This window comes from Crocodylus siamensis, chromosome 5 (genome assembly GCF_052110815.1).
Source record: "Crocodylus siamensis isolate JL-2025a chromosome 5, ASM5211081v1, whole genome shotgun sequence".
Taxonomy (NCBI): domain Eukaryota; kingdom Metazoa; phylum Chordata; order Crocodylia; family Crocodylidae; genus Crocodylus; species Crocodylus siamensis.
The window spans coordinates 179281365-179308031 of NC_143399.1; the positions used below are offsets into that span (position 1 = coordinate 179281365).

The 26667-nt window shown below is 43.5% G+C and overlaps 1 protein-coding gene across 7 annotated transcripts in view; it reads left to right on the forward strand.

Annotated features, from left to right (window-relative positions):
- Positions 1-26667, forward strand: part of MLLT10 (MLLT10 histone lysine methyltransferase DOT1L cofactor) — a 260813-nt gene that overhangs the window by 25198 nt on the left and 208948 nt on the right. For 5 of the 7 annotated variants that reach the window (XM_090047298.1, XM_090047304.1, XM_090047299.1 and 2 more), the window contains one exon: positions 7717-7771. The exons of the other annotated variants lie outside the window; for them this stretch is intronic. In XM_090047298.1, coding sequence (XP_089903424.1) covers positions 7717-7771 — 55 coding nt within the window. The remainder of the gene's footprint in view (positions 1-7716; positions 7772-26667) is intronic. 7 annotated transcript variants of the gene reach the window in all.

Below are 26667 nucleotides of genomic sequence, written 5' to 3' on the forward strand. Positions count from 1 at the left end.
ACAAGTTCTTCAGTAGATCAGAATATTAACTTTCTGATCAATGGTCTCTCTCTTCGCCTTTTTAAATTCAGTCTTGAGAATCCAGTTTTGAGAATGTGTTAAAACAGATTTTGGAAGTACCTTTGAATTATTGTGCATTTAGAATACCATTGTTTGGTAACTAATTGAGAAGTAAAGTACAGCAAAGTACAGTACACTCTGTTGTCCAGGGGATGCTGGTTAATCAAATGTGGAGGGGGGCCCTGTGCAGGCTGCTTTGTCCCACGCAGGCTGCTTTGCCCTTTGCTGTGGGCCAAAGAAGTGAAGAAGAACTCGGCCTGTGGCGGCAGAACCAGAAGTGGGTCTTCTGGTTTTGCTTTTGCTGCATCCCTGGGGTGCTGGTTAGTGGAGCTTTCTGGTTGATTAAGTGCCAGATAACACAGCTTTTGCTGTAATATAGTATCCAGTTTTTTTGGGAGCATGTTTTACTATCTTAGATTAAGTTTAAGAAAGTAGTAGGATTACTCCCTCCCTAAAACCAACGTATTTGGTGTTGAACAACTAATCCAGTCTCTTATTTACCCAAGTATTAAGAATTATAGAGCACTATGTTCTATGTTGCAATTTTTCTTCAGGACAGTGTGAGGAAAGGATAGGTGAGGTAGTATCAAGCTTTAAGAACCAAACTATTGTTACATAACTTTTGTTTAGCAATCCACATATTAAATATTTTGTTAATTGTACCCCTAAGTATTGTGTGCTGAAATCTTCATGAAAATAATAGCTTTTAAGCAAGGCATTATTTGAAAATATGAATCAGTACTTAATATAGTTAAAAGAAGTGTTTGGCATTTAAGAATAGTTTTATAATGTAACAGTGTTTTTGCCCTGCAGAATATAACTGGAATGGAAAATATACATGAAAGCTAAGGAATCTGCATTTATTACTTACATCTCTTCACAAGATTTCAGATATAAGAACAAATTAAGTTTCTATATGTATTTGTGAAGTGATCTTAGAAATGTAATATCTGTTATTTTTTTTCTCCATAAACATACGTTAATAAAGAAAGTGTTTTACATAGGTTTTTGGATTATTAGCATTACTAAATATCTGACCCTTCCATCAGATTCTACCTGCAACAAATGGTATAATGCAATATTTCTTTTTCTTTCATAAGGCATCAACAGTTTCCAGTTACTATCAATCAGTCTTTGATAGGAAAGAAGTCAGGTAAAAGTTGTAGTTAATTGAATATTTTAATTTTTTGTTTGTAAAATGCTTTTCAATCAACAAAGAACTACTCATTTTGAAATATGCCTGATTTCTAATGTAAGCTTAGTTGCTAGCAAGAAATTTCAATGAGTACATAACAAATTCCCTCAAAAAAACAAACAAAACCAAAAAAAGACCAGTATTAAACCCTCTGATTTTTTTTTTTTTTAATTTATTTATTTCAACCAGGTATAGCGATTAGTTAGTTTATAGTAGGGAAAACAAAGCAATTATGTGACATTTAAAAAAATTGCAGAAATCTCCTGAAGATTTCTTTTTTCTTGTTCTTGGAGTTAAACATGTAATTGCACAATTCTTCGGTGCTAAAATGCTTGCTTGCAAACTTTGATTTCAGTGAGTTGTTGCATAGGCTTGTATTATAGGGCTAGTCATGAGATGGACTCATTATAGAAGTGAAAGTGTATAAATTTTTTTCTTTTTAATAGGGTATTATGTATAACGTATGTCTTTTGAATTGGAGAGGTGATGCTTCATCCAACCCATTCTAAGTTCATCAAGCACTGAAGAGGCATTGTGCTCTTTATTCGCTTGTATTCTCACTATTTATAACTTCCCTTCCCCTAAACATCTATTGTCTTATCCCATACCCTTTGATCTCTTCAGTCCACCTTAGCTTTTCTCAGCAGTGTCCCCTCCTCCATCCTTCCCTTCCCTTTTCCTTATCCATTAAATTACTTTATTCCTTTCTGTTTAGTACCACTGTTCTGTGCAAGTCTGCTCATAGCATGTGATGAAGTAGGCGGTCTCCTGTGAAGGCAGTTGGTCCTCTGAAGTAGTTAGTCATGTGACACACAACTAGGATGACAGAGTACTCTGGGGTGCCTTGCAATTTCTTTCAAAGGTGGTCCAGGGTGCCATACGATGTTAGCATCAGTAGGTGTGCAAACAGGATTCACAAGACAGACCCAGAGATTTCAAATGGGAATCCATAATATTAAAATCATTCTGATCTGGTCTGATTCTTCGGAGTCCTTTTTAACAGAAAAATTGCTCTTATTATCCTTCCTTAGTCGAGAAATCAGTGGGCTTGTCTACACAGGCTTTTTTACATGTGCCTAAACTTAATGTGCATTAGCCTAATATGCATTAAGGCGATTTAGGCATATGCATACACGTGCATGTGCTAATGCGCATTAATGCAGGTGTGTGGACTGACTTGGGACTAAAGTTAGTCCCAAGTCAATGGACAAACACCTGTGTTAATGCACATTAGCACATCTACATGTTGGCTAATGCAGTTTAGCTATTTACACATACATTCAAATAGCCTTACATTGCCGTTTTTAAGGCATATTAAGGGTGTGCATATGTAGCCCGTACCCATAATGTGCTTGAAATCGGGCTAATGTGCATTAAACGTGCATGTGTAGACACACCCATTGAAAACAGCTGTTTTTTTTTTCCAAGCGGTGCCTTGAGTCTGAAAAGGCTGAGAACTGCTGAGTTACTCAGACTTGTAACCTTCTGCCTGATTTCAGACTACCTCTCTCATCCCATACTTACGTAAGAATCTCCCTCTTTCTGTCATGGGCTTTCCTATTCATCTCAGTTTACTATGCTCTTTCTAGAAATGGTGTTTTGATTTGTGTTCTGCATGCCAACAGTATATTTACTGAAACATACCAAAAATTCTTTCTGAATGGCTGACAGCAGACTGATTTTGTACTACTTTAAACCATTTGGACAAGCCAAGAAATAGTCATTTGGGAAGGTCACTAGCCAGGGGAGTTTTCAGTGCAGAAAAAGAGATTGCTGTCAATTTCTATGTACTGGGAACTCTGTTCCAAGGAAAGCAATCTCTGAAATTTTGGGAATAGACACCATAGCTCATCTCTGATTACATTTTTATATGGCCTTTCCCCTTGCTTAGAAAGCTAAGAAGAGCAAATTACACTATGGTAGTTTGGAGTTAATCTTTCCTGGTAGACTTGATCATCTTTGTTAGGGTTGTCTGTTGCATACAAACTAGCCCATCTGTATTTCACAGCATGATTGTTAAACTTGACAACTTAAACAAATGAAATATTCATTCAAGATAGAGAAGAGCCTATCAGACTGTGTGGCACAATGGGACCAAAATACCCCTGCAAAGCTAATTTATTCTACTGTTATGAATACTTTTTATTCCTTTGTCCTTTCAATAAAATTTGCATAACTGTACCTTAGTTGATAATTACTGATTTTTTTTTTTTTTTTTTAAACCCATTTTCAGATTAAGTTAATGTATTGTATCTGGGAGTGCTGTATTTTCATTATGTTGTCTAAGCTCTCTCAGAAGTTTCTACACACATAAGGGAGTGGCAAGCTTTTAGCTGGTTTAGGAAACCTATTTTCGGGGCTCTCCAGGCTTCAGATGGACAATATCTTTATTTTCCAGCCTGTGCTTATGTTCTCCAGGTTCCCCAGCTCCCTGACTGCAAACTTGTCTCGAGTTGTGGCTCCATGTGCAATACTCCAATGGAACTCTCCCTTTCAAAGAAAGTTGTAGAATAAAGAATCAGATCACATTTTAAGGTGGATCTCTGTAGCCATCAGAGCCAGCCAGCAGCTTGGTTTTTTTTCTTTTTTTTTTTAAAACCTGAGAATCTGGTGCACAGTTCAGCAACAGAGAGTTAACTTCCTTGCTTTGGAGTTGTGGAATATCTGGCATCACCATGCATGTCTTCAAGCAGACTTTCTGTGCAGACTCTCTGTTCCTTAGCATAGTTGAGGTGGTGCAAAAGGTTGTTTTCTGAATATGGTTGAAAGTGTGTGTGTGTGTGTGAGACTTTTTTGGTAGCCTGTAACCATTAAACTTTCTGCAACATAACCTAGCTTTTTGGTCCTGCATTATCCCGTTGCACATCTTAGCCCTGAAAAGCATAATTGGGGCAGGTTTATCTAGATACTTAGTGGACAATCTGTTTATATCCTGACTTTGAGGATCAACTTACCTTTGCAAATTGGTAATATAAACTGTGGTTCCATCCAGAATTCAGTTTGTAACATGTCATGCATTTGAACTGGTGGGTTCCATATCACCTGTTCATTATTTCTCTAGACATGTTTTTAGAAGCTAGTCACCTAGATAAGAAAGAGGTTCCAAGATTACTATCCCTGTGCAATCAAGAGCCATACTGCATTTTTCTCAATTATGCTACTTTGAGCTACACCATCTCTCTCTATAGTTAGTGTTGTTTCTGCAGAGACTTCTAGCCATTTTTTTACTTGAATTTTTAGTAGATGCAGGAAATAGTATGTCTGAAGTGTGGTGAAAATAAGTCTGAAACTTGTAGAAATATTCAGGAAAATCAGAGGTTTACTTACCTCTTTCTTGCTCAATTGGTGTTCCTTGGAATAGCTTCACTGAATTTGTCATGCTGTGCCAGTTTATCAACTCAGGGTGTAGTCTGCCATCAATACTGGATTCTGAGCTTCTTATATTTAATTTGCTACTGTAAAGCCTCTTTATCCTTAGGCAGTCACAACAGGTAGGAGCGCAAGATCCTTCTCTTCCCTCCAATTAACAGTAAGGCTTTGCCTCAGTATGCCACCCTTGAAATCTTCCAGTCAATTCCTTTTGGAATGTCACTGAAGTAGCTGCCCTTCAAAGGACTCTGTTACACCCTGTGGTTCTCAACCTTTTTAGACTGAGGGCACCCCTGATTAGGTTTGAGGCACCCCTCGTTTTGTTCGAGGGACCCCTCAGAAAATGCCAGCTCTTATTTTTCACTCATTTTTTATTACTGAAAAGTAGTAGAGCAATTCATCTGTTGCAAAGAACTCAGAACAGACTCCAACAGGTCAGAATGTTTTCAGTGCTATAGATTCCTAGTTGAAACCTCTAGGTCTATCTTGTAAATCATGTTTGAATGCCCAACAGCTAACATTGCGTGGTCCCTTGTAACAGCCTTGAAAGGATTTCAAGGCACCCTGGTTGAGAATCACTGATCCTAACCTGCTCTATCTGAGTGTGTGCTTTTTCATTCTTCCCTGCTATTTTGTCAGTCCAGACTTTTTTGTTTGTTTTAATTTATTTGGATTATGCTGTGGTCTTTGGGGCATATCTCGCCTATTTCTGATTCCAGAGGTCTGTGAGAGATGTTGGTTTTGTAGTGTGGGTCTTTCCTTTGGGCAGCAAGGGTTGTTCTTTCTTTTCTTTTCTGCTCACATCTGTGAACTTCAGTTACTTGTTTTGAGCGTGTGCGTGGGGTGCTTGTGTCCTGCCAGGAAGATGTGCTGCCACAATGACAGAGGAACATTTTCTGTGAAATGGCACATATTGTATTCTCTGTGCACTGTGATGATATTTAGGCTGATACTGTCCCAAACACTGGTGTGACTTGGGGAATTCACCTCCACTTCACTCTGCAGATCCCCTTAAGTTTAGCAGGAAACCGTACCAAAAATGCTTTAGATAAAATCTTGAAAATATGAGCCTGAGTCAGTCTCAGTTCCAGAGAGACAGGAATTTCTACTGACACAAGTAGTATCAACATCAGCTTTTCACCTGTATTGTGTGAGAGAGCTTCAGAAACTCTGATGAAATATCCTGTATAACTTTGCCAAGGATTTTGCCATATGCTGACACTTCAGTGTTTCAAGTCAAAGTTACTGGGATTGCATGAAGCAATGCCAAGAGTCATTGAGAGAGAGCTAGCTACTTCCTTCCTTTGATTTTGTGCGTTTCAGAACCCCATACATGTTTTCAGTTGGGAGGTTGCCAGGCCACACCTATTACTTTTTAAGGCAGTCTGAAAGCCTTCAATACTCTCTTCAGTTCTAACCTTTGGCATGTGTCAAGAATGCTAGGTGTGTCAAACTCATCTGGATTAGCATCCCTGAGCTGGACCAGGACTGAACCCCTGCAAGGTGCCCACATTAGCCCTTGGGATCACTGTGCAAACAGCTTTTGGGGCTGGCATGGGCTGCTCGCTGCTTATGATGTGCAGGTCAGACCCAATGCTGCATGTAGCATAAGGGAGGTCTGGGGTGCGGGCTGCATGTGACACCCTTGACTGTCTGTAGAGTGTGTGGCACTGGGTCCAGGCCATGTGTTACATGCAGCATACAGGGCCAGGGCTGGTCCAGTGGCCCATGGGTCAGTTCATGTGGCTACATGGGCCAGATCTAGCCCATAGGTATAAGTTTGGCATCCATGCTCTACACAGTATTGCTTATGCCCTCTGAAATTAGCTTTTTCCATGTACGGAGAATTGGCTTCGGTCTGAGTGTACTTTCTGACACCAAGTGCAGTGCAGTTAGCGTTTGCCTGGAGTGGTGATTTTCGACACCTGCAGCCTGCATTTGTGGCTTGCAGACTTGTAAGTTCTGAAGAATTAAAGTTTTTATTTAAAAAAAAAATTTGGTTGCAAACCAACCTTTCAAAATTTCAGCTGAATAATTAATGTGGTGCCATCTATCTGAGTCTGCAGACAGTCTGAAAAAATGGCTCAGGGATATGTTGAACCAATATTCCCTCAACAAATTCCCTCTAGGGTTAAAAGCCAAATGATGACCCATTCATGTAAGTATTAATTAACTGCTGATCATTTTAGCAGATGGAGTGGGGGGAGGGTAAGAGGGAAGCAGATGGGGAATTAAAAGATGCTGCAGGGAAGCAAATGCTAAAAGAAAAAAGAAGACATGAGTCGGAGGAGAAACAAGGGGCAAAACCAGAAATGGTTCTAAAAGCCTTCCACTATCCCATTCCTTGCATGCTGTTGCATATATCAGTGGACTGAAGACATAATAAATAAACAACTTAAAAGTTTACTTACTACACACAGAGCAAGTTCTGCTTTTTATATGTCTATGTCTCTCACTGTCACAAGTTTTTTATGGACTAGAAGGCGTATGTAGTCCTTAATGTATTTTGCAATCCACAATCCATTGCTAGAATGGAATTTGTTACTATTAAACGCATTTGGCATGCTGCTTCACAGGCACTGTCAGGGTTTTATGAACTCCATGTCCTCACTTACCAGTAATGTTACGATCAGGAAGATTAATACTGTCTGGGGGCAAAAGGAGACTGAGTTGATGGCAAGTAGATCGATCTCCTTGAAAAGTGATACTAGAAAAAGTTTTCAAGTGAAGATCTGATTCTCTTGATTAAAAAAATGTTAGGATTGGGAATATGTGAGGCCATACTTCTTTTGGCCTCTCTTTCAAAATATTTGAGTCTGCTTGGTTTTTTTCAGCAAAGAGAATTCTGAAGTAGAATTAAGTTATTTTATTTCAGCTTAAATAAATAACATTATTGTAGTTTTATCAAAACTTATTAGAAAACTTTGCTTGCTCAGAACTCTTAGAATTTATTAGATTAAGGGAAATGTGTCCTGCCTTGCTTCTAATCAGTTGTTTTCTGTGAGAAATGTCAATCTATCTTCTAACTGTATGATCTGTGTTAATATTCTTACAATCATTCCAGTTCTTTTTTTTTTCCCCACTTTTTCCAGAGATGTGAGTTATGCCCTCATAAAGATGGTGCTTTAAAAAGAACAGATAATGGGGGTAAGTTTTTTTTAATTTTCTTTTAATCTTTTCCTTTTAATGAAAGTAAAACATGTTAAATTGAAACATAAGGATCATAGTATTCTATAAATAAAATCAAGTGTTACTGTAGTAGTTTACTTGGTCTGCAACATATGTAAGTAAATATTTAGTTTACAGTAAAGTATAAACTGTATTTGTCCAACTTAAGTTGAACTGTAATTTGACAGCAGAATTAGTTCCTCGTATGTTGTTAATTTTAAGTTAAATTTTGAGTAAAAGAAGAAATAGAATTTTTACACAAAAACTTCTGAAAATGAGATTTGGTTTTTTTTTTTTCCTTCGGGAAGGAGAGCAAATTCAAATTACCGTATTTACGCAAAACCAAGACAGACATTTTTTTCTCCAGAGCAGGGTGCGGGGGAGGGGAAACCCCTTGTCTTGGATTTGATTACAAAGTATGTAGGGGGAGGTGGCAGCTCCAGCCCCAATCCAGGTTTGAGGTTGGAGCCACAGCTTCTGCCTGCCCTCTCCCCACCCTCCCTTATCTTTTTGCTTTGGCTCCAGGATAGCTTCTTAGATTTCATAGATTTCATAGACATTAGGGCTGGAAGGGACCTCGGGAGATCATCAAGTCCAGCCCCCTGCCCAAAGGGCAGGAAGTCAGCTGGGGTCATAGGATCCCAGCAAGATAAGCATCCAATTTACTCTTGAAGGTGTTCAATGTAGGTGCTTGAACCACCTCCGCTGGCAGACTGTTCCAGACCTTGGGGGCTCGGACAGTAAAGAAATTCTTCCTTATGTCCAGCCTGAAACGGTCTTGCAGGAGTTTGTGACCGTTCGACCTCGTCATCCCTTGGGGCGCTCTGGTGAACAAACGTTCCCCCAGATCCTGGTGGTCACCCCTGATAAACTTATAGGTGGCCATCAGATCACCCCTGAGCCTGCGCTTTTCCAGGCTAAAGAGTCCCGTGGCTCTCAGCCTGTCATCGTAAGATCTGTTTTCCTGACCTCTGATCATGCGCGTGGCTCTCCTCTGGACTCTTTCAAGCTTCTCCACATCCTTTTTGAACTGTGGAGCCCAAAACTGGACGCAGTACTCCAGCTGCGGCCTCACCAAGGCCGAGTACAAGGGGAGAATGACGTCCCGGGATTTGCTCGAGAAGCATCTATGGATGCAAGCCAGCGTTTTGGTCTCTTTACTAGCCGCAGCATCGCATTGGAGGCTCATGTTCATCTTGTGGTCAATGATGACCCCCAAGTCTCTTTCTTCTGTAGTGCTAGCTGACGTAGCACTGCTGAGCCTATAAAGGTGCTGCAGGTTTTTCCTCCCAAGGTGGAGAACCTTGCATTTTTCGGTGTTAAACACCATCAGGTTCTCGTCTGCCCATTCGCTGAGCTTGTCCAGGTCAGCCTGGATCACCCGCCTGTCTTCTGGCGTGGATGCTTTGCCCCAAAGTTTGGTGTCATCGGTGAACTTGGCCAGTCCACTCCTGACTCCAATGTCCACATCATTAATGAAGATGTTGAACAGTATGGGTCCCAGGACAGAGCCTTGAGGGACCCCACTGGTCACAGGGCACCATGATGAGTGACTGCCATCGATCACAACTCTCTGGGTCCGACCACGGAGCCAGTTTCCCAGCCAGCGGATCGTGGTGGAGCGAAGGCCACAACTGGGCAGTTTTGCCAAGAGGCGATCATGGGATACCAGATCAAAAGCTTTTTTGAAGTCAAGATATATGACATCAATCTCTTCTCCCTCGTTCAGGTGATAGGTCACCCGGTCATAGAAGGAAATGAGATTGGTCAAACAAGACCTACCTGCAACAAACCCATGCTGGCTATCCCTTAGAATGTTATCCTGGGCCAGTCCCTCAAGGATGGCCTCCTTAATAAAGTTTTCTAAGATCTTCCCCAGGATAGAAGTCAGGCTAATGGGCCTGTAGTTAGCCGGATCCACTCTCCTCCCTTTCTTGAAGATCGGCACCACATTGGCCTTCTTCCAGTCTTTGGGCACTACACCAGAGCGCCAGGAGTTTTCAAAGATCCGTGCCAGGGGCTGGGCTATGATGCTCGCCAGCTCCTTGAGTACCCTGGGGTGCAGGTTGTCAGGGCCGGCTGACTTGAAGATATCCAGCTTCTCAAGGTGTTCCTTCACGAGGTCAGCATTGATGGAGGGTAGGGGATCCCCCTCACCCGGATCTCCCTGTCCCATAGCAGGCATGGGCATCCCATGGGACTGATGAAAGACTGACGCAAAGTACCTCTGTCCTGCTTCAGCCTCTTGCACAGAGCCCATGTTTTACTCTGACCCCAAGTCAGCCGGGTAACAACAACTGATGTGGCGGTACAGTGGGGAAGGGGAAGACCAGGCAGCAGGGGCAGGGCAAGTGGTGGGAGGGGACAAGGTGTGTGGGTGCAGGGATCAAGCTGCTTGTTGTTCTCTACTGCCTTTCTCATTGCCTCCCCCATGACCTGGCCCTCTGCCACTGGTTTCCATGTTGCAGTGGGGGGTGGGGGGTCTTGGGCGGGGGGGGACAAATTTAAGATAAGTTCTCAACTAATTAGGTTCTAGACAGTGAAAATTATAACAAATTTATAAATTTTCTATGTATAGAATCTACAGTAAAATCTCTACTATCTGGCATTTAACTAACAGGAAATTCTATTAACTGGAAATTCCAGCTGGCCAGCCACGGAGGGCGAGCAGGGGAAAGCTTTCACATAGTGGTGGCTGCTGCCACTGCTCCATGTGCGGCTGCCGCCACCCCTCCTCCCCCACTCCTGCTTGTGGCTGCCCTTTCCCCCTCCTCTGCTCCATGTTATCTGAAAACCTATAACAGGGATTTTCAGGTAACTGGAATTTTTACATAACTGGCAATCACCTTACCCCGGGGATGCCGGATGACAGAGATTTTATTGTAATTACTGTGGGATCTGAATTTAAGATGTCTTGGATTTGGGTAAATATGATATACACAAATTTGAGCATTCATAGGAAGCTGCTGCTTAGAATACATCACCTGTTAGGTGAGGAAAACCAGGAACCATCAAAACTATAGGGCAACCTAAATTCACTAGCACATCTTCAAGGAATAACTTTTTTTAATCCATGTTTCCCAAGCAAGTTCTATGACAAAGTTGCATGCGGAAAAGATGAAATGGGAGTTTTCAACCCTTAATGCCTATCCTTTGCATCATTTAGTGCATCACCAATTTGGAGCTCTTCCTGAGTATTAAAGAAAATTTTCATTGATAAATTTATGTCTTGGTGAAATTGTTACTATGAAATGAAGCATTCCGAGGATTTTTAAGAAATAACTTTTTCTCCACATACTTCTACTAAAGACTAAATTCTGCCTTCTTATCTATCCATTTATGAATGTAAAGGGCAGAGGTGCAGTGGGACTAGTATGATTCCAGTGTGAAAAGCTGGTGTATGAAATTGTCTGGTTTTCATTCAGATAATCTCCATCCATTGTGTACAAAGGAGGTCTGTTCTGTGATCGCTTCTGGACATGTTTTTGTTTTGTTTTTGTTTCCTGTAGGATTTATTAAGGGTGTGTCTATAAAAATAGTCAGTTCTTTCACTGCAGCATAGTGAAGACCTACCAGAGATGACTAGCTCAGGTACTAGTTGTGGTCTAACTGTGGCAGCATGCAGCTCGGCACAGGCTTATTTGGCTCAAGTAACTGGGTGATTTTTTTTTTTTTTTACTGTATTGTAGGCATTCCTCGGGCATTTACCATAGGAACCGTGTACCTTACATACATTAATAAATTTAGCTGCAATGTAAGGAAGTATTATTATTCTTATTTTTTGTATACAGAACAAAAGCAGTGCAATTGAGTACTTTAACCACAATTTTTTTTCTTTCTTTGGATGAGTTTGGAGTTTGGGGAAATTGTTAGGATTAGATTCTCATCCAGTCCTACTACATGTGGCAGCAGAGTCCCTTACTGAGTTCCAAAGAGCACAGCCAGGGTGGTTGTTTCCCAGGAAGGCCTAATCTTTGAGTGGGTTTGGGCAGGGAGTGTTGAAAAGGTATGGCAAATGGTTTCAAGCATCTTGTATGGTACAGTAAACTTCAGAAATTCCGTTTGAATCGAAGGTTAAACAAAGTCTTAAGTCTGTTTAAAAAATAAGACTTTATTCTCCCTTGCATGAAATCTGAAACTCTGCTCTCAATGAATGCTCATCAGAATATCAGTACTCCTAGATTTATGTCCATATCCGTTGTCAAGATGATGTTTTCCTAGTACATGCCATCGTGTCTATAAGATGCATATTTTAAAGTAACGTGTTCTTTATAATGGTATAGAGATTTGCATACATGGAAGTAAGTTACATGTATATTTACAAGCTTTGTATTAAACTGGACATTTTTAATTAAAATTCTAAAAACAGTGTTGACCATTTTACCACTCGACAGTCCTCTTGTACTCAAGTTCTATAGCTTATCCATATTTCCAATATGGACTATCTAAAACCTGTTTCTATGCAACTACAATAGTAACACAAGGAGAAAAAGGTATCAGATGCTTTTATGTTTATGCTTATTGGTATTATGTTTTTTTTGGTCTGGATTTCCTGTACAGACCAACCACAGTGGATTCAGTAGTCTGTAGTACTGGTCACAACTTGTAGGTGACCTGCCTGAATAACTGAACATATTAAAAAATAACCAAAATATTCTTCAAGAAAGATATTTCCCTGCAGAGGCCTTTAATTCACTACTGTGGTATTACCTGTTGGGGACTTCTACCTTTTTCTCTGTGGATAGGGTAAATCACTGGACGAGGTTCACTTTATCTATGATTTAAGATCGTAGGAAAGTAGGGCTGGAAGGAACCTAATAGATTCATGTAGTCCCACCCTCTGCTCAAGGCAGGATCATCCCTGACTAAACCAGCCGAGCCAAGTGTCTGTCTAATCTGCTCTTGAAAGTTTCCATGGATGGAGATTCTACAACTTCTCTAGGTAGCTGTTCCAGTGCTTAACTACCCTCACAGGTCAGAAAATTCCTCCTAACCTCCAACCTAAGTTTCCCCTGCTGCAGTTTGAAGACGTTGCTCCTAGTTCTGTACCCTACAGCCACGGAGAAAAGCTCATCACCATCCTCTCTGTAAATTCCCTTAGGTATTTGAAAACTGTTATCAAATTCCCCCTCAGTCTTGTCTTCTCCAGGCTAAATAATCCTAGTTCTGGTTCTTTCAGTCTTTCCTCATAAATCTTGCCTACCAGGCCCCTGATTTTTTGTTGCCTCTCACTGGACACTTTCCAATTTGTCCATGTCTTTCTTGAAGTGTGGGGCCCAAAAGTGGACACAGTACTCCAAAGGTGAGGTCTTCACCAGTGCTGAATAGAGTAGAAGAATCACTTCTCCTTGATTTGCAATTGACACTCCTGTTAATACAACCCAGTATATTGTTGGCCATTTTTTTTTGCAACAACAGTGTACTGTTGGCTCATATTCAGCTTGTGGTCCACCATAATCCCCAGGTTCCTTCCTGGTGTACTGCAGCCTAGCCAGTCATTTTCCCCTATGTCTGTATTATGTCCACCCAAAATGTAGGACTTATTCCTTGTCCCTGAAGGATTGTGGACCATTTGTCCAGTCTAATACTAGGTCATTCTGGATCCTAGCCATGACCTCTGGAGTATCTACATTTTCACCCAACTTGTTTCATCTGCAAATTTGCTAAGTAGTGCACTTAATCCCATTGCCAAATCATTAATGAAGATGTTGAACAAGACCAGAGGACAGACCCTGAGGAAAGCCCATTTGATATTGCCTCCCAGTGAGACTAGAGCCATTGAGGATTATCCATTGAGTATTATGAATCAACCAGTTATGTACCTACCTTACAGTACTTTCATCTACTTGGTATTTCCTTAGCTTGTTAATGAGAATGTTGTGGAGACAGTGTCAAAAGCCCTGCTAAAGTTGAGGTATACTATCCTATGCTCTCCCCTCATCCACAGAGCTTGTCACTTTATTATAGAAGGAAATCAGGTTCGTCAGGCATGACTTGCTCTTTGTGAATCCATGCTGACTGTTACTGATCACCTTTTTCTCTCTAGCTGCTTCACAATGGATTCCCTTGAGGACCTGCTCCATGATCTTTCCAGGTATAAGGTCAGGCTGACTGGTCTGTAATTCTCTGGATCCTCCTTCTTCCTTTTTTAAAGATGTGAGCACTATATTTGCCCTTTTCCAGTCATCTGGGACTTCACTCTGCCTCCATGAATTCTCAAAGAGTATAGCCAATGGCTCTGAAATTACCTCAGCAAATTCCTTCAGTACCCTAGGATGCATCCCCTCCAAACCTGCTGACCAAGGCATGTAGCTTCTCTAAGTAATCCCTAACCTGCTCTGCTACTTTAGGCTGTTTGTCTCCTTCCCTATCTCTGTCATCTGGTAGCTGACCCTGTTTGTGAAAATTGAAGTTAAAAACAGCATTAAATACTTGAGTCTTCTCTGCATCATCTATGACTAGACTGCTTTCCTCATTTCATAAGGGACCTATGGAATTTCTGATCTTACTTTTGCTATTGACATACTTATAGGATCTCTTTATATTGCCTTTTATGGTCCCTTGCCAGCTGCATCTCAAATTGTGCCTTCCTAATTTTCTCCCTTCATGCCCATGTGATATTCTTATAATCTTCCCTAATATGGGAAGAGATGGGAAGTATGAGAAACTATAACCACGTTTCCATTTTTATAGGATTCCTTTTTGAGTTTCAGCTCCTTGAAGAGATCGTTGTTTTGCGAGGTTGGTTTCTGTTGCACTTCTCATTCTTCCATCTCATTGGGTTAGCTTGCTCCTGCACCCTTAAGAGAGCCTTCTTAAAGTGCAGCCAACTCTCTTGGACTCCTTACCCCCTCAGACTTGTCTCCAAAGTGGTCCTGCTTACCAGGTCCCTGAGTTTGTTAAAATTTTCATTTCTGAAGCCCCATGAATTCTTACCTTTTCCTGGTGACTGTCACCCAAGTTACCTTCCGCTTTCACATTTTCAACCAATTCCTCCTTGTTTGCAGTAAGTGGAGAGAGGCTCCCTCCTCATTTGCCTCTGTATGATCAGAATTAAAAGTTAACCCTCAGCATGCTCCAGAAACTTGTTGTATTGCTTGTATATTGCTGTGTTTCCCTCCCAGCAGGTGTTGTGGTAGTTAAAGTCTCCCATGAGAACCAAATCCTGTGATTTGGAAGCTTCCTTCACTTTTTTTAAAGAAGGCCTTGTCCACCTTTTCCTCTTGGTTTGGAGGTCTATAGCAGATGCCCACCATGACATCCCCCCTACTGCTCTCCTTTCTGACCTTTAACTAGAGGTTTTCAACCGGTCCACCTTGGACTTTATACTGGAGCGATAAGGTAGGTCCTTCCTAATAAACCATAAGAACGATTTCCTTTCTGTCCAATCCTTCAATTAAGACTTGGTCTCCTACTTAACAAAACTTTACAAACAAAAGAATGTTAAAATATTTCCCACTCTCTTCTGGTTTCCTTTCAGATTGACTGCCACAGTTTGAACTAATGTGTTAATTTTCACTAAACTTTTGACCTACTTGTCTCTTAGGATCGCAGTTTGAAAGTCATCTGTTACCGGGCTGAACCACATTTTTGGCAGTTGCATCACTCATCATGTCATTACTTTGTGGGATGATAGTTCATGTGAATTCCTGGCAGTGGCCCTGAAAGCCATTAAAATGATTGGGAGAATTCTATATTGGCGTTTAGATGAGCACGTAATTATTTTTCTTAGAGTCTCTTCCAATAGTTCTCTTAATTCTTTCTATATTTCCACTTGCTTGCAGGTGATACAGGATGTAGAATTCTTTTTCATTTCCTTAGATTTTGATAATATTTTTCATTACACTTCTAGCCTGAATCCATCCTTTCAAGAATGTTTTCAGTAAAGTCTTGAGTGTCAGTAGTGACAAAATTATGTTCTAGATTTTTGACCCACAATATACTGCTGATCTAAAGCAGGGGATGGCAACATATGGTCCACGGGTCAAATCCCGCCTGCATAACCACTGGTTCTGGCCTGTGGAGCCAGAAGGGATCAGTTAGAGCAGGGGTGGGTGGGGGGAAGAAGCTTCAGCAATACAGAAGCAGCTTCTAGCTGTTGGGCCCCAGCACAGCTTTTCTTCAGCTGGAAGGTCCGCTTGTGTCCCAGCTGTGGAGTGGCAGGGCTGGGAGAAGTGGTGCTGTCGCCCTCACAGCTCCCAGTTGCTTGGTTTAGCAACCTGGCAAACCCTTCTCACTGCTGCTGCATTGCCAAAGCCACCTGGTCAGTGCTGGACTAGAGCTAGGTTGTTCTAGTTTGTGGCTTGAAAAATATTGTCAGCCTCTGACCTAAAGGCCTTCAAATGCCTGTCTGTCTGTAGCTATTACTGTAAAGGTAGACAATTATGTCAAGAAGTGTCTGTATTCTTTTCTCTGTTTTGCCATTACCCTTTTTTCTTTACTTCTTTTCCTCTGTGTCCTTGTTCATTGTGATCTAGAGCCAGACACTCATTTAAGATTTCCCAGCGATGAAACCAAGTTACCAAGGCTTGAGAGAGGCTGAGTCTGAATAGAAGGTAATCTTAGTTTTCTCTGGTCCTGTATAATTTGATATTACTCATTCCCAGTGTTTTTTTAGGTTTTACCAATTCAAGGAGTTCTTTAGTAACCCTTCTTTCTATTTTATTCCTTCAGACTTCTTGTTTCTATGTTAATTGCAGTGGTACTAGTCCATACTCAGTAGCAACTTCCTTCGTATGGATACTGCCTCCATTTGGTCTTCTTCCAGAAGAAGGTCCCAAATAGAATCATAGGGCTCAAGGGGACATCAAGGGGTATCTATTCCAACTCAATGCATGGATGTAGAATGCTTTTTCCTATACTGCGTCAGAGAAATGCTTATCTAGGCTCTTCAAAAACTTCCAATGAAGGAGATGTCACAAGTTGTCTGGGCAGCTTGTTCCTGCTGTCCTACTGTTTTGGCAGTAGGGACATTTTTTTTTTCTGCAATTGAATCTAAGTTTGTTTTGCTGCAGTTTAAGTCCATTGTTTTTTATCCTGTTCTTTGCTGCAGGGAAGAACAGTTGTTCCGCCTCCTCTTTATGGCAGCCTTTCAAGTTTTTAAACACTGCTGTTGTGTCCCTCCTTAATCTCCTTTTCTCCAGATTTAAACATACCTAATTCATTAACTCTTTCTCATAAAGCTAGTATTCCAAGCCTTTTATCATCTTTGTTCCTTGCCTCTGGCTCTACTCCAGTTTCTCCACATATTATTTAAATTGCCAAGCCCAGAACTGCCCATAGGACTATTAACCAGTGCTAAGTAAAGTGGTTCTGTCACCTCTCTACAGCAGTAGATACAGTATTCCTGCTAGTGCAACGTACACTTGCATTTATTTATGTACTGCTGCTTTAGCTAACTGACTGGCCACAATACTCCACTGTCTCACTTCCATTTTTATGTGCATAGATTTTTAATTGTTTTGTTTTTTGACTTTTCTGGGCTGCCTGGGTGGTGCGTTTCAGCACTGGGATTTTCTTTCAGCTGAGACTGTTTCGGGTTTTCTGTTGATAAATCCAGCTTACCAACGCTTGACAGGCTGAGTCTGAAATAGATCAGCATGTCCTCCAGTCCTACAGCAAACACTACCATTTCCACATACTACATAAACTGGACATGACATAAAATGAGGGTACCCAATTCTGTTGGCCCTCTGGGTTGCATCTGGAACAAAGAGCTGGCCCTATAGGTTGCATCCAGAACGTGGAGCCAGCCCTGGAGGTTTGCAGAGCTTACCTGCAGGACTGGAATTCTGGAGGTGGAGGCAAAGTGGCAGAGTTAATTGCCATGGTGCTGGGAAAATTTCTGGCCCCGTGGGCTGGATTGACAGCTTTGCAGACCAGATGCAGCTTGTAGGCCACCCCTGACAATAAAGCATATCATGCATTTATACAGGCAGGCATATTTTTGGTTTTCCTTTCTCATAAAGAAAATACGTACAAACTATGCTTGTCTGAATCAAGAAGCAGGACTCTCACTTCCCTGTTCATCTTTTTCTGAGACAAGAGGATCCTATCCACACTCATAAGGAAGAAGGTGTTTATCAGGAGGTTGACAGTCATGATTTTCCTTCAGATATCTTTCCATATGCTACAAGTGATGGTCTTCTGCTGTCTTGCACCCTAATACATGCATCCTTTAATAACAATATACAAGTTGCCAGATGGAGTCTAAGTGTGCGTGTGTCTCTTGTCTCAGAAACTGGTAAGGTTTCCCTTGCCCCTTCCTGGGCCTTTAGACTGTTTTCCTAAGGAAGTTGAGGCAGGGATGCCAGGAGTATTACCAAATTCCCTAGGACCTTCCCTGGAATGGTAACTTTTGTCAGCTTCTTGAGCTCAGCACCGAGTCTGGATCTATTGGAACATTATTTGAATATTAATAGTGATTGTCTTAAGTTATTTCTCTTACCTATAAGTTAGCTAGCCCTCCAGTTACACTAGGTCTTATCCCACATTGACTGGGGAGCTGAATGGGTTTTAGATGCTTTCATAGTTCATGTTAGATTTAACTTTTCTTTGTCTTCTCTCCAACCATTCTTTTATCACTGCCACCTAACATACTTTCCTCAGAAGCCACATGTTAGGAAATTGCCCTACCTATGCCTTGAAAGTTTCACCAATAGTTCTATATCAATTAACAATAATCAACTTGAAACTAAAACAACTTCTTGTTACCTTTCTGATGTGGTTTGTGTATCAGGGATGCTTTGTAATTAATCATAACTTAAGCAGTTCACTAGTTTGTCACTGATGAGATGCACACTAAAGTTGTTTCTTTAGACCAAGAGTCAAAAGATGGAGGCAGATCTATCAATCCCCCATTACACTTTGTTCCAGTTGCAACAAAAAAATGTTTGATTTCTAGATAAAGTGCATTTCAAAAACCTGCTTTACGGAAAGATGCAGACCTTGGAAAATGAGGCTTATTTTTATCTTTGAAGAATCATTGTTTAAAATTATTATCTTTTGATTTACCTCAGTCTCATCTGACAAGAGACTGCACTAAAACCATTTTAGGTAACTGAAAATCTTGGTGAAAAGGTGTGGCAGGGGCATAAGTTTAATTGTGCTTATAATGGGGGTATATGTTTTAAAAAATATTTTTATGTTTTTGCTATTCTTTGCTATAGTGATAGTTTTTCTTAAGAAAATTTGAAAATTCATTTTTAATATGGTCTAGTACAGGGCTGTCCAGTTTCTAAGTGCCTGGGGGCCTCATGCTGTGGAGGCCATGAACTCCTCCAGGCTACACGTTGTGTGTTTATGGGTGTCCTCCTGCACTATGCGCATAGATTCCCCCATGCATATACAGGCTCTCCTTTCTTGCCCTCTCCCTTCTCTTCATCTTCCACCCAGCTCACCTTTGGCTGCCCAGCTGTGGGCTCCCCACCTGTACAGCACAACAGAGGTGCTCCAGGTCCTTAGCTCCCCCAGTACTATGGGCTGTTTGTGCTGCCCAGTCTCTCTCTGTCTCATCCCTGGGGCTAGGTCAGGTAGAAGCTGGAGGACAGAGGGGGACCCTGGCTGCTGCTGCTGCTGCTGCTGCAGTTGGAGTGATAAGGGCAATGGCAACCAGGTGGGACAGCCCTGTTCTAGTATATTTGACCTTGGGGAGCCATAAGGAATTGCAGAAATCTTTTAAGAATGTTGAAATTTAAATGATCTGAATCAGATTTCTAGATCTAAAGTGGCATAACAAGGAATAACAGCCACAAGTTGTTGGAGAGTAGGTTTAGATTAGACATCCGTAAGAACTACTTCATAGTTAGGGCGGCTAGGATCTGGAACCAACTTCCAAGGGAAGTGGTGCTGGCTCCTACCTTGGGGGTCTTTAAGAGGAGGCTTGATGCCTACCTAGCTGGGATCATTTGAGCCCAGTTTTTTCTCTCACCCTGGCAGGGGGTCGGACTTGAAGATCTAAAAGGTCCCTTCCGACCCTACTTCTATGAGTCTATGATTCTATGATTTTTTTAAAATAGATTTCAAAGGAAATATAATTTTATGCTTGCTACTTGTATATAATATTTTCTAAAAGTTATCTGACCATAAAATATTTTTTTGCTTCAAATTTTTTCTGCATAAATAGCATTTTATCTTTAGATTTTATAATTGATTATGTTCTTTTATCCCTAAGATTGTGAAAAGCTGGATATTTGCTTTCTACTTTTCTTTTTGGCGGTGAATAAGGCGGTGAATAAGCAATCTCCCTCCCCTCTTCCCCCAACCCCCCCTTTGGAGTCTTGAAGACCTTTTTGCATAGTGTTTTTTTCCCTCTTGGATATTTTGAAGGGGAATCCTCTTGCCTAAACAATACTCTGAGGCCGTATCACCATGTGAATGAGACATGAAAACTGGCAGTCAGAGTTATCATCAGTCACAGTAACATATGCTAGAGGCTGATTTGTTGAAGTGTTGATTTTTTTTTCCATGTTGCTCCCTGAGGTTGGATGGACGTTATTCTGTTTTTGCTGCCCTGTGGTACTAATCCGACTCCTGTGCAATGCCCTCTTTTATCTTTATTGAAGTTATTGTTTTGGAATATAGTAGTCACCCTTGCTCTTCAATCATAACAGTGCTATCAAGGGGTAAAGTACAGTAGAACCTGAATTCTTTATAGAGTTAGGTTCCTTAGCCTTAGCCTTAGTGAAGATGAGGGTTTATGAACCAGCCATACTATATATAGCTCCAGCAAATAGCTGTCTGGCTCTGAAGAGGTACTTTAGCTGTTTGCTGCAGCTTTTTTTCCAGAGGGTCCTCAGCTGAATGGGTCTGCTACTGTGCTCTAGATGAACAGAGCTACTGAGTTCAGCTTTTGAAGTTCGCTCTTAATTTATTAATCTGCCACAAATTAAGTGTGTTGCAAACCATTCCAACGGGAAAAATTTGAATTCTACTATACTGACAGTGTAAGGGAGGACTATACCTCTGCTCAGGATTGTAGGGGGACTGTTAGGAAAGCCAAGGTGGAGATGGAATTGGGACTAGCAACCTGGATCAAGGATAACAAGAAATCCTTTTTTAAATACATAGGGGGTAAAAAGAAGGTTCCTGGATAATGTGGGGCCTCTGAAGGATACGCTAGGAAATCTGGTGGTCTCACCAGATGACAAAGCTAATTTATTTAACAATTTCTTTGCCTCCATTTTTCTGAGCAGGGACCAGGTCATCCCTCCGATGGTCCCAGGGGAAGCAGAGCCAGGTCCAGGGTCAGAGAGGACCTAGTCAGGGAACTTCTGGTGGGACTGGATGTGTTCAGATCAGCAGGTCCTGACTATCTCCACCCCAGAGTGCTGAGGGAATTAGCAGAGGTCATTGCAGGACCCCGGCACAGCTTCACGAGCACTCGTGGTGCTCTGGCAAGGTGCCAGAGGACTGGAAAAGGGCCAATGTGGTCCCCATTTTCAAAAAAGGGAGGAAGGAGGAGCCAGGAAATTATAGGCCTGTTAGTTTTACATCGATCCTGGGGAAGCTCTTTGAGAAAATTATCCAGGTCACATCTGTGAGGGACCAGCAGGGGAGTGTATGCTCAGGGGCAACCAACACGGGTTCATTAAAGGCAGGCCCCGTCAGACCAACCTGGTTGCCTTCTATGACCAGGTCACAAAATCCTTGGACGCAGGTGTCGCGGTGGATGTAGTCTTTCTGGACTTTAGGAAGACCTTTGACACTGTCTCTCACCCCATTTGCATTAAAAAATTAGGAGATTGTGGTGGCAATGCCTCCACAGTTAGATGGGTTGCCAATTGGCTGGGGAGGCTGCACCCAGAGAGCGGTGGTGGACGGGTCATTTTTGACCTGGAGGGATGTTTCATAGATTTCATAGACATTTGGGCTGGAAGGGACCTCGGAAGATCAAGTGCAGCCCTCTGCCCAAAGGGCAGGAAGTCAGCTGGAGTCATAGGATCCCAGCAAGATGAGCATCCAATTTGCTCTTGAAGGTGTTCAATGTAGGTGCTTGAACCACCTCCGAAGGCAGGCTGTTCCAGACCTTGGGGGCTCGGACAGTAAAGAAATTCTTCCTTATGTCCAGCCTGAAACGGTCTTGCAGGAGTTTGTGACCGTTCGACCTCGTCATCCCTTGGGGCGCTCTGGTGAACAAACGTTCCCCCAGATCCTGGTGGTCACCCCTGATAAACTTATAGGTGGCCATCAGATCACCCCTGAGCCTGCGCTTTTCCAGGCTAAAGAGTCCCGTGGCTCTCAGCCTGTCATCGTAAGATCTGTTTTCCTGACCTCTGATCATGCGCGTGCCTCTCCTCTGGACTCTCTCAAGCTTCTCCACATCCTTTTTGAACTGTGGAGCCCAAAACTGGACGCAGTACTCCAGCTGCGGCCTCACCAAGGCCGAGTACAAGGGGAGAATGACGTCCCGGGATTTGCTCGAGAAGCATCTATGGATGCAAGCCAGCATTTTGGTCGCTTTACTAGCCGCAGCATCGCATTGGAGGCTCATGTTCATCTTGTGGTCAATGATGACCCCCAAGTCTCTTTCTTCTGTAGTGCTAGCCAGCGCAGCACTGCTGAGCCTATAAGGATGCTGCAGGTTTTTCCTCCCAAGGTGGAGAACCTTGCATTTTTCAGTGTTAAACACAACAGGTTCTCGTTTGCCCATTTGCTGAGCCTGTCCAGGTCAGCCTGGATCACCCGCCTGTCTTCTGGCATGGATGCTTTGCCCCAAATTTTGGTGTCATCGGCGAACTTGGCCAGTCCGCTTCTTACTCCAATGTCCACATCATTAATGAAGATGTTGAACAATATGGGTCCAAGGACAGAGCCTTGGGGGACTCCACTGGTCACAGGACACCATGATTAGTGACTGCCATCAATTACTACCCTCTGGGTTTGACCACGGAGCCAGTTCCCAGCCAGCAGATCATGGTGGACCCAAGGCCACAATTGGCCAGTTTTGCCAAGAGGTGTTCATGGGATACCAGATCGAAAGCTTTTTTGCAGTCAAGAGATATGACATCAATCTCTTGTCCCTTGTCCAGATGTGGGCAGTGGGGTCCCCTAGGGCTCGGTCTTTGGGCCTGCGCTGTTTAACATCTTCATCAGTGACTTGGACGAGGGGGTGAAAAGCACCTTGTCAAATTCATGGATGACACTAAGATGTGGGGAAAAGTGGGCACGCTAGAATGGAAGGATAGGCTGCAATTGGATCTGGACAGGTTACAGGGGTGAACGGACGAGAAGAAGATGGGATTCAATACTAACAAGTGCAGGGTACTGCACCTAGGGAGAAAGAAATAGCAGCATACCTACAGGCTGGGGAACTCCCCTCTCATCAGCACAGAAGCAGAAAAGGATCTTGGAGTCATTATAGATTCCAAGATGAACATGGGCCGCCAATGTGGGGACGCAGTCAGGAAAGCTAATCACACTTTGTCATGCTTCCACAGATGCATCATGAGCAGGTCCAAGGAGGTGATAGTCCCCCTCTATGCGACACTGGTCAGGCTGCAGTTGGAGTACTGTGTCCAGTTCTGGGCAGCACACTTCAGGAGGGATGTAGACAGCATCGAGAGGGTCCAGAGGAGGGCCATTTGCATGATCAGGGGTCACCAGGGCAGGCCCTACGAGGAGAGGCTATGAGACCTGAACCTGTTCAGCTTCCACAAGAAAAGGCTGAGAGGGGATCTGGTGGCTGTCTGTAAACTGGCCAAGGGAGACCAGCAGGCTATGAGAGAGTCCCTGTTCCCCTGAGCACTACTGGTAGTAACAAGGCCTTAAGTTGACTGAGAGTAGATTCAGGCTAGGTATCAGGAGGCACTACTTCACAGGGCGGCTAGGATCTAGAACCAACTTCCAAGGGAAGTGGTGCTTGCTCCTATCCTGGGGGTCTTCAAAAGGAGACTAGATACACACCTTGCTGGGGTTGTTTGACCCCAGGTTTCTTCCCTGCCCATCGCAGGGGGTCAGACTTGATGATCTGCCCAGGTCCCTTCCGACCCTAGAAACTATGAAACTATAATCTGGCCTGACATCCTCTGTGGAGAAGCCTCTCTACATAGTGACTAGGGAAACTGAGAAATCTCTTAAACCATTTCATCCAAAGACAACATGGTTCTAATCTCAGCATTAGAAGGCCTTCTGAACAGTACCACATGTTCCTCCCTAGTTGTTTGTCCAAGTTTCCACTTGTTATAAGCTTCCTTTTTGTGATTTTTGTTTACTGAAGAGTACCCTGCTAAGTGAAGCTGGTCTTCTGCCATACTTGCTAGTCTTCCTGCATATCCGGATGGTTTGTTCCTGCACTCTCAGTAAGGCTTCTTTAAAGTACACACAGCTGTCCTGGACTCCTCTCCCCCTCAGTCTGGCTTCCCATTGGATCCTCCCCATGAGTTCCCTGAGGTGAGTCAGAGTCTGCTTTTCTGAAGTCCAGGGTCCTTATTCTGCTGCTCTCCATCCTTCCTTCCCTCAGGATCCTGAACTCAATCATCTTGTGGTTGCTACTGCCCAAGTTGCTTTCCACTGGTACATTCCCCAGCAATTCTTCCCTGTTTGGGAGCAGTAGGTCAAGAAAAGCACAATGCCTAGTTGCCTGCTCCAGCACTTGCACCAGGAAGTTGTCCCCAACACTCTCCAAAAACTTTCTGCCTGCGCACTGCTGTATTGCTGTCCCAGCAGATGTCGGGGTGATTGAAGTCCCCCATGAGAACCAGGGCCTGTGATCGGGAAACTTCTGCTAGCTGTTTTGAAGAAAGCCTCGTCTACAATTTCCTCTTGGTCTGGTGGTCAATAGCAGACCCCCACCATGACATCACCCTTGTTCCTCTTTTCCCTAGACCCTAATCCAGTGACTCACCAGGCCTATCTCCAGTTTCATACTGGAGCTCTGAGCAATCGTATGGCTTTTTTATATAAAGCACAGCTCCTCCTCCTCCTCCTCCTCCTCCTCCTCCTCTCCTGCCTGTCGTTCCTGAACAGGTTATACCCATCCATGACAGCACTCCAGTCATACGAGCTCCACCCAGTCTCTATTATTCCAATCATGTTATAGTTCCATGACTGTGCAAGGATTTACAGTTCTTCCTGCTCCTTTCCCCAGCTCTGTACATTCATGTACAGGCACCTAAAGTAACTAGTCTATTTTCCCCTGATTTCTCAGGAAGAATGTAAACACCTCCCCTGTTGCCCCCTCCTGCTCTTCCTCCAGGTCATGGACTTACCCCAGGGCTTTGGTCTCCATCCCCCAGCAGACCTAGTTTTAAAGCCCTCCTCACTAGTTTAGCAACCCTGTCTGCAAAGATGCATTTCCCTCTCTTTGTCAGGTGGCTCCCATCTCTTCCCAGCCATCCTTCTTGGAACATCATCCAAGAAGCCAAATCCCTGCTGATGACACTGCCTGTGCAGCTAGGCATTGATTTACAGGATGTACCTGCTCCTGCCCCGGCCTGTTCCCTTGATCAGAAGTATTGAAGAGAACACCACCTGAGCCGCTGTCCCCTTCACCCTTGCACCCGGAGCCTTATAGTCACTTTTGATCTGCTCAGGGTCTCTCTCCCCTGGCATTATCATTGGTGCCCACATGGGTGAGCAGCATGGGGTAGTAGTCAGAGGGCTGGATGAGTCTCAGTAGTATCTCAGTTGTATCTTGGCTCTGGGCAAGCATCAGACTCCATGAGACAACAGGTTAGGTCAGCAGATTGGATCCCTTCATTCCCTGCAAAAGGGAGTCTCCCACCATGGCCCCCATTGCTTATTCTTGGTGGTGATCATCTTGATCCTTCCTACCTTGAGGAAGCCTGGCCTGTCCTTCCACCAATGGATCATGCTCCCCAACTCTGTTGCTAAAACTCCATATTTATTCTCTAGGCAAACTGCTACAGGTGCAGATGAAGATTTCTGCTTGCTGTCAGAGGTCACAAGCTTCCAGTTTCGACCTTTTGGGGAGTCTCTGTCTTCTCCCTTCTCTAGCTCTGCCTCTGGCAATTCTTCCTGGAGGTCTCCTCCAGCACTGAATAGATGAACTCCTCATGGTGGAGGGTGCTTCAGAGCCTCACTGCCTCCTTCTGTAGCTGTCTTGCCCTGGGAACCATGCACTGGCTGCCCGTCTCTTGCTTGCCTGGCAGTGGGAGGCACAACTTGCTACCCTGACTGCTGGCGTGCAGGTAGGGAGTGTGCAGTTGGCATGGGGCTCCCAGGGCAAAGGCAGCCTAATGGCGATCCCCTGAGCCCATAGTGATCAGCCCACATCCACCCCACATGCAAATTGGAGGAGGGTGGGGCAGATATCCCTCTCGTGTCTCCCTTGGGGGGTGGGGAGGAAGGTATGCAGTGGTGGGGAGCTGTCTTTCCTTCCCCTTTCCCTCCCCCTGTGGACAAGCCGCCCCTGGCTCCATCCTGCTTCCCATCCTGGCCCCAGGTCCCATGCGCTGCCCTGGTTGGGCAGAGCCTCTAGCTGCAGCCCCTCCCCCTGCCCCACTCCCTCCCTCGGGCCTCGATTTGCCCCGACCCCCTTCTCCTCCATAGACTTACCTACAGGGAGCTGCTCTCCGTGCTGCTCGGCTGTTTTCCTGGCCCACATGCATGCATGCAGCTGTGCAAGTGCACATGGTGCTCCCTGTCTTGCTCCCAGCAGCCCCAAGCAGGATCCCTTGCAGGCTAGAATGGTGCTCACCTGCAAGGGGAAATCTGCTGTTTCCCAAGGGAATCCAGGCATCTGGGGACCCTAGCCCTGCAGGCAAGAGGAAACCCAGGTGTCTGGGGGCCTCAGAAGGCATAATTAATTATATTTATTGGAGATTATTGACTAGAACAGCCAAAAAAACCTGATAGCCAATAATGTAAATTTACCATTTATTGGTGCCGATCTGATATGTAGCTGATATATATCG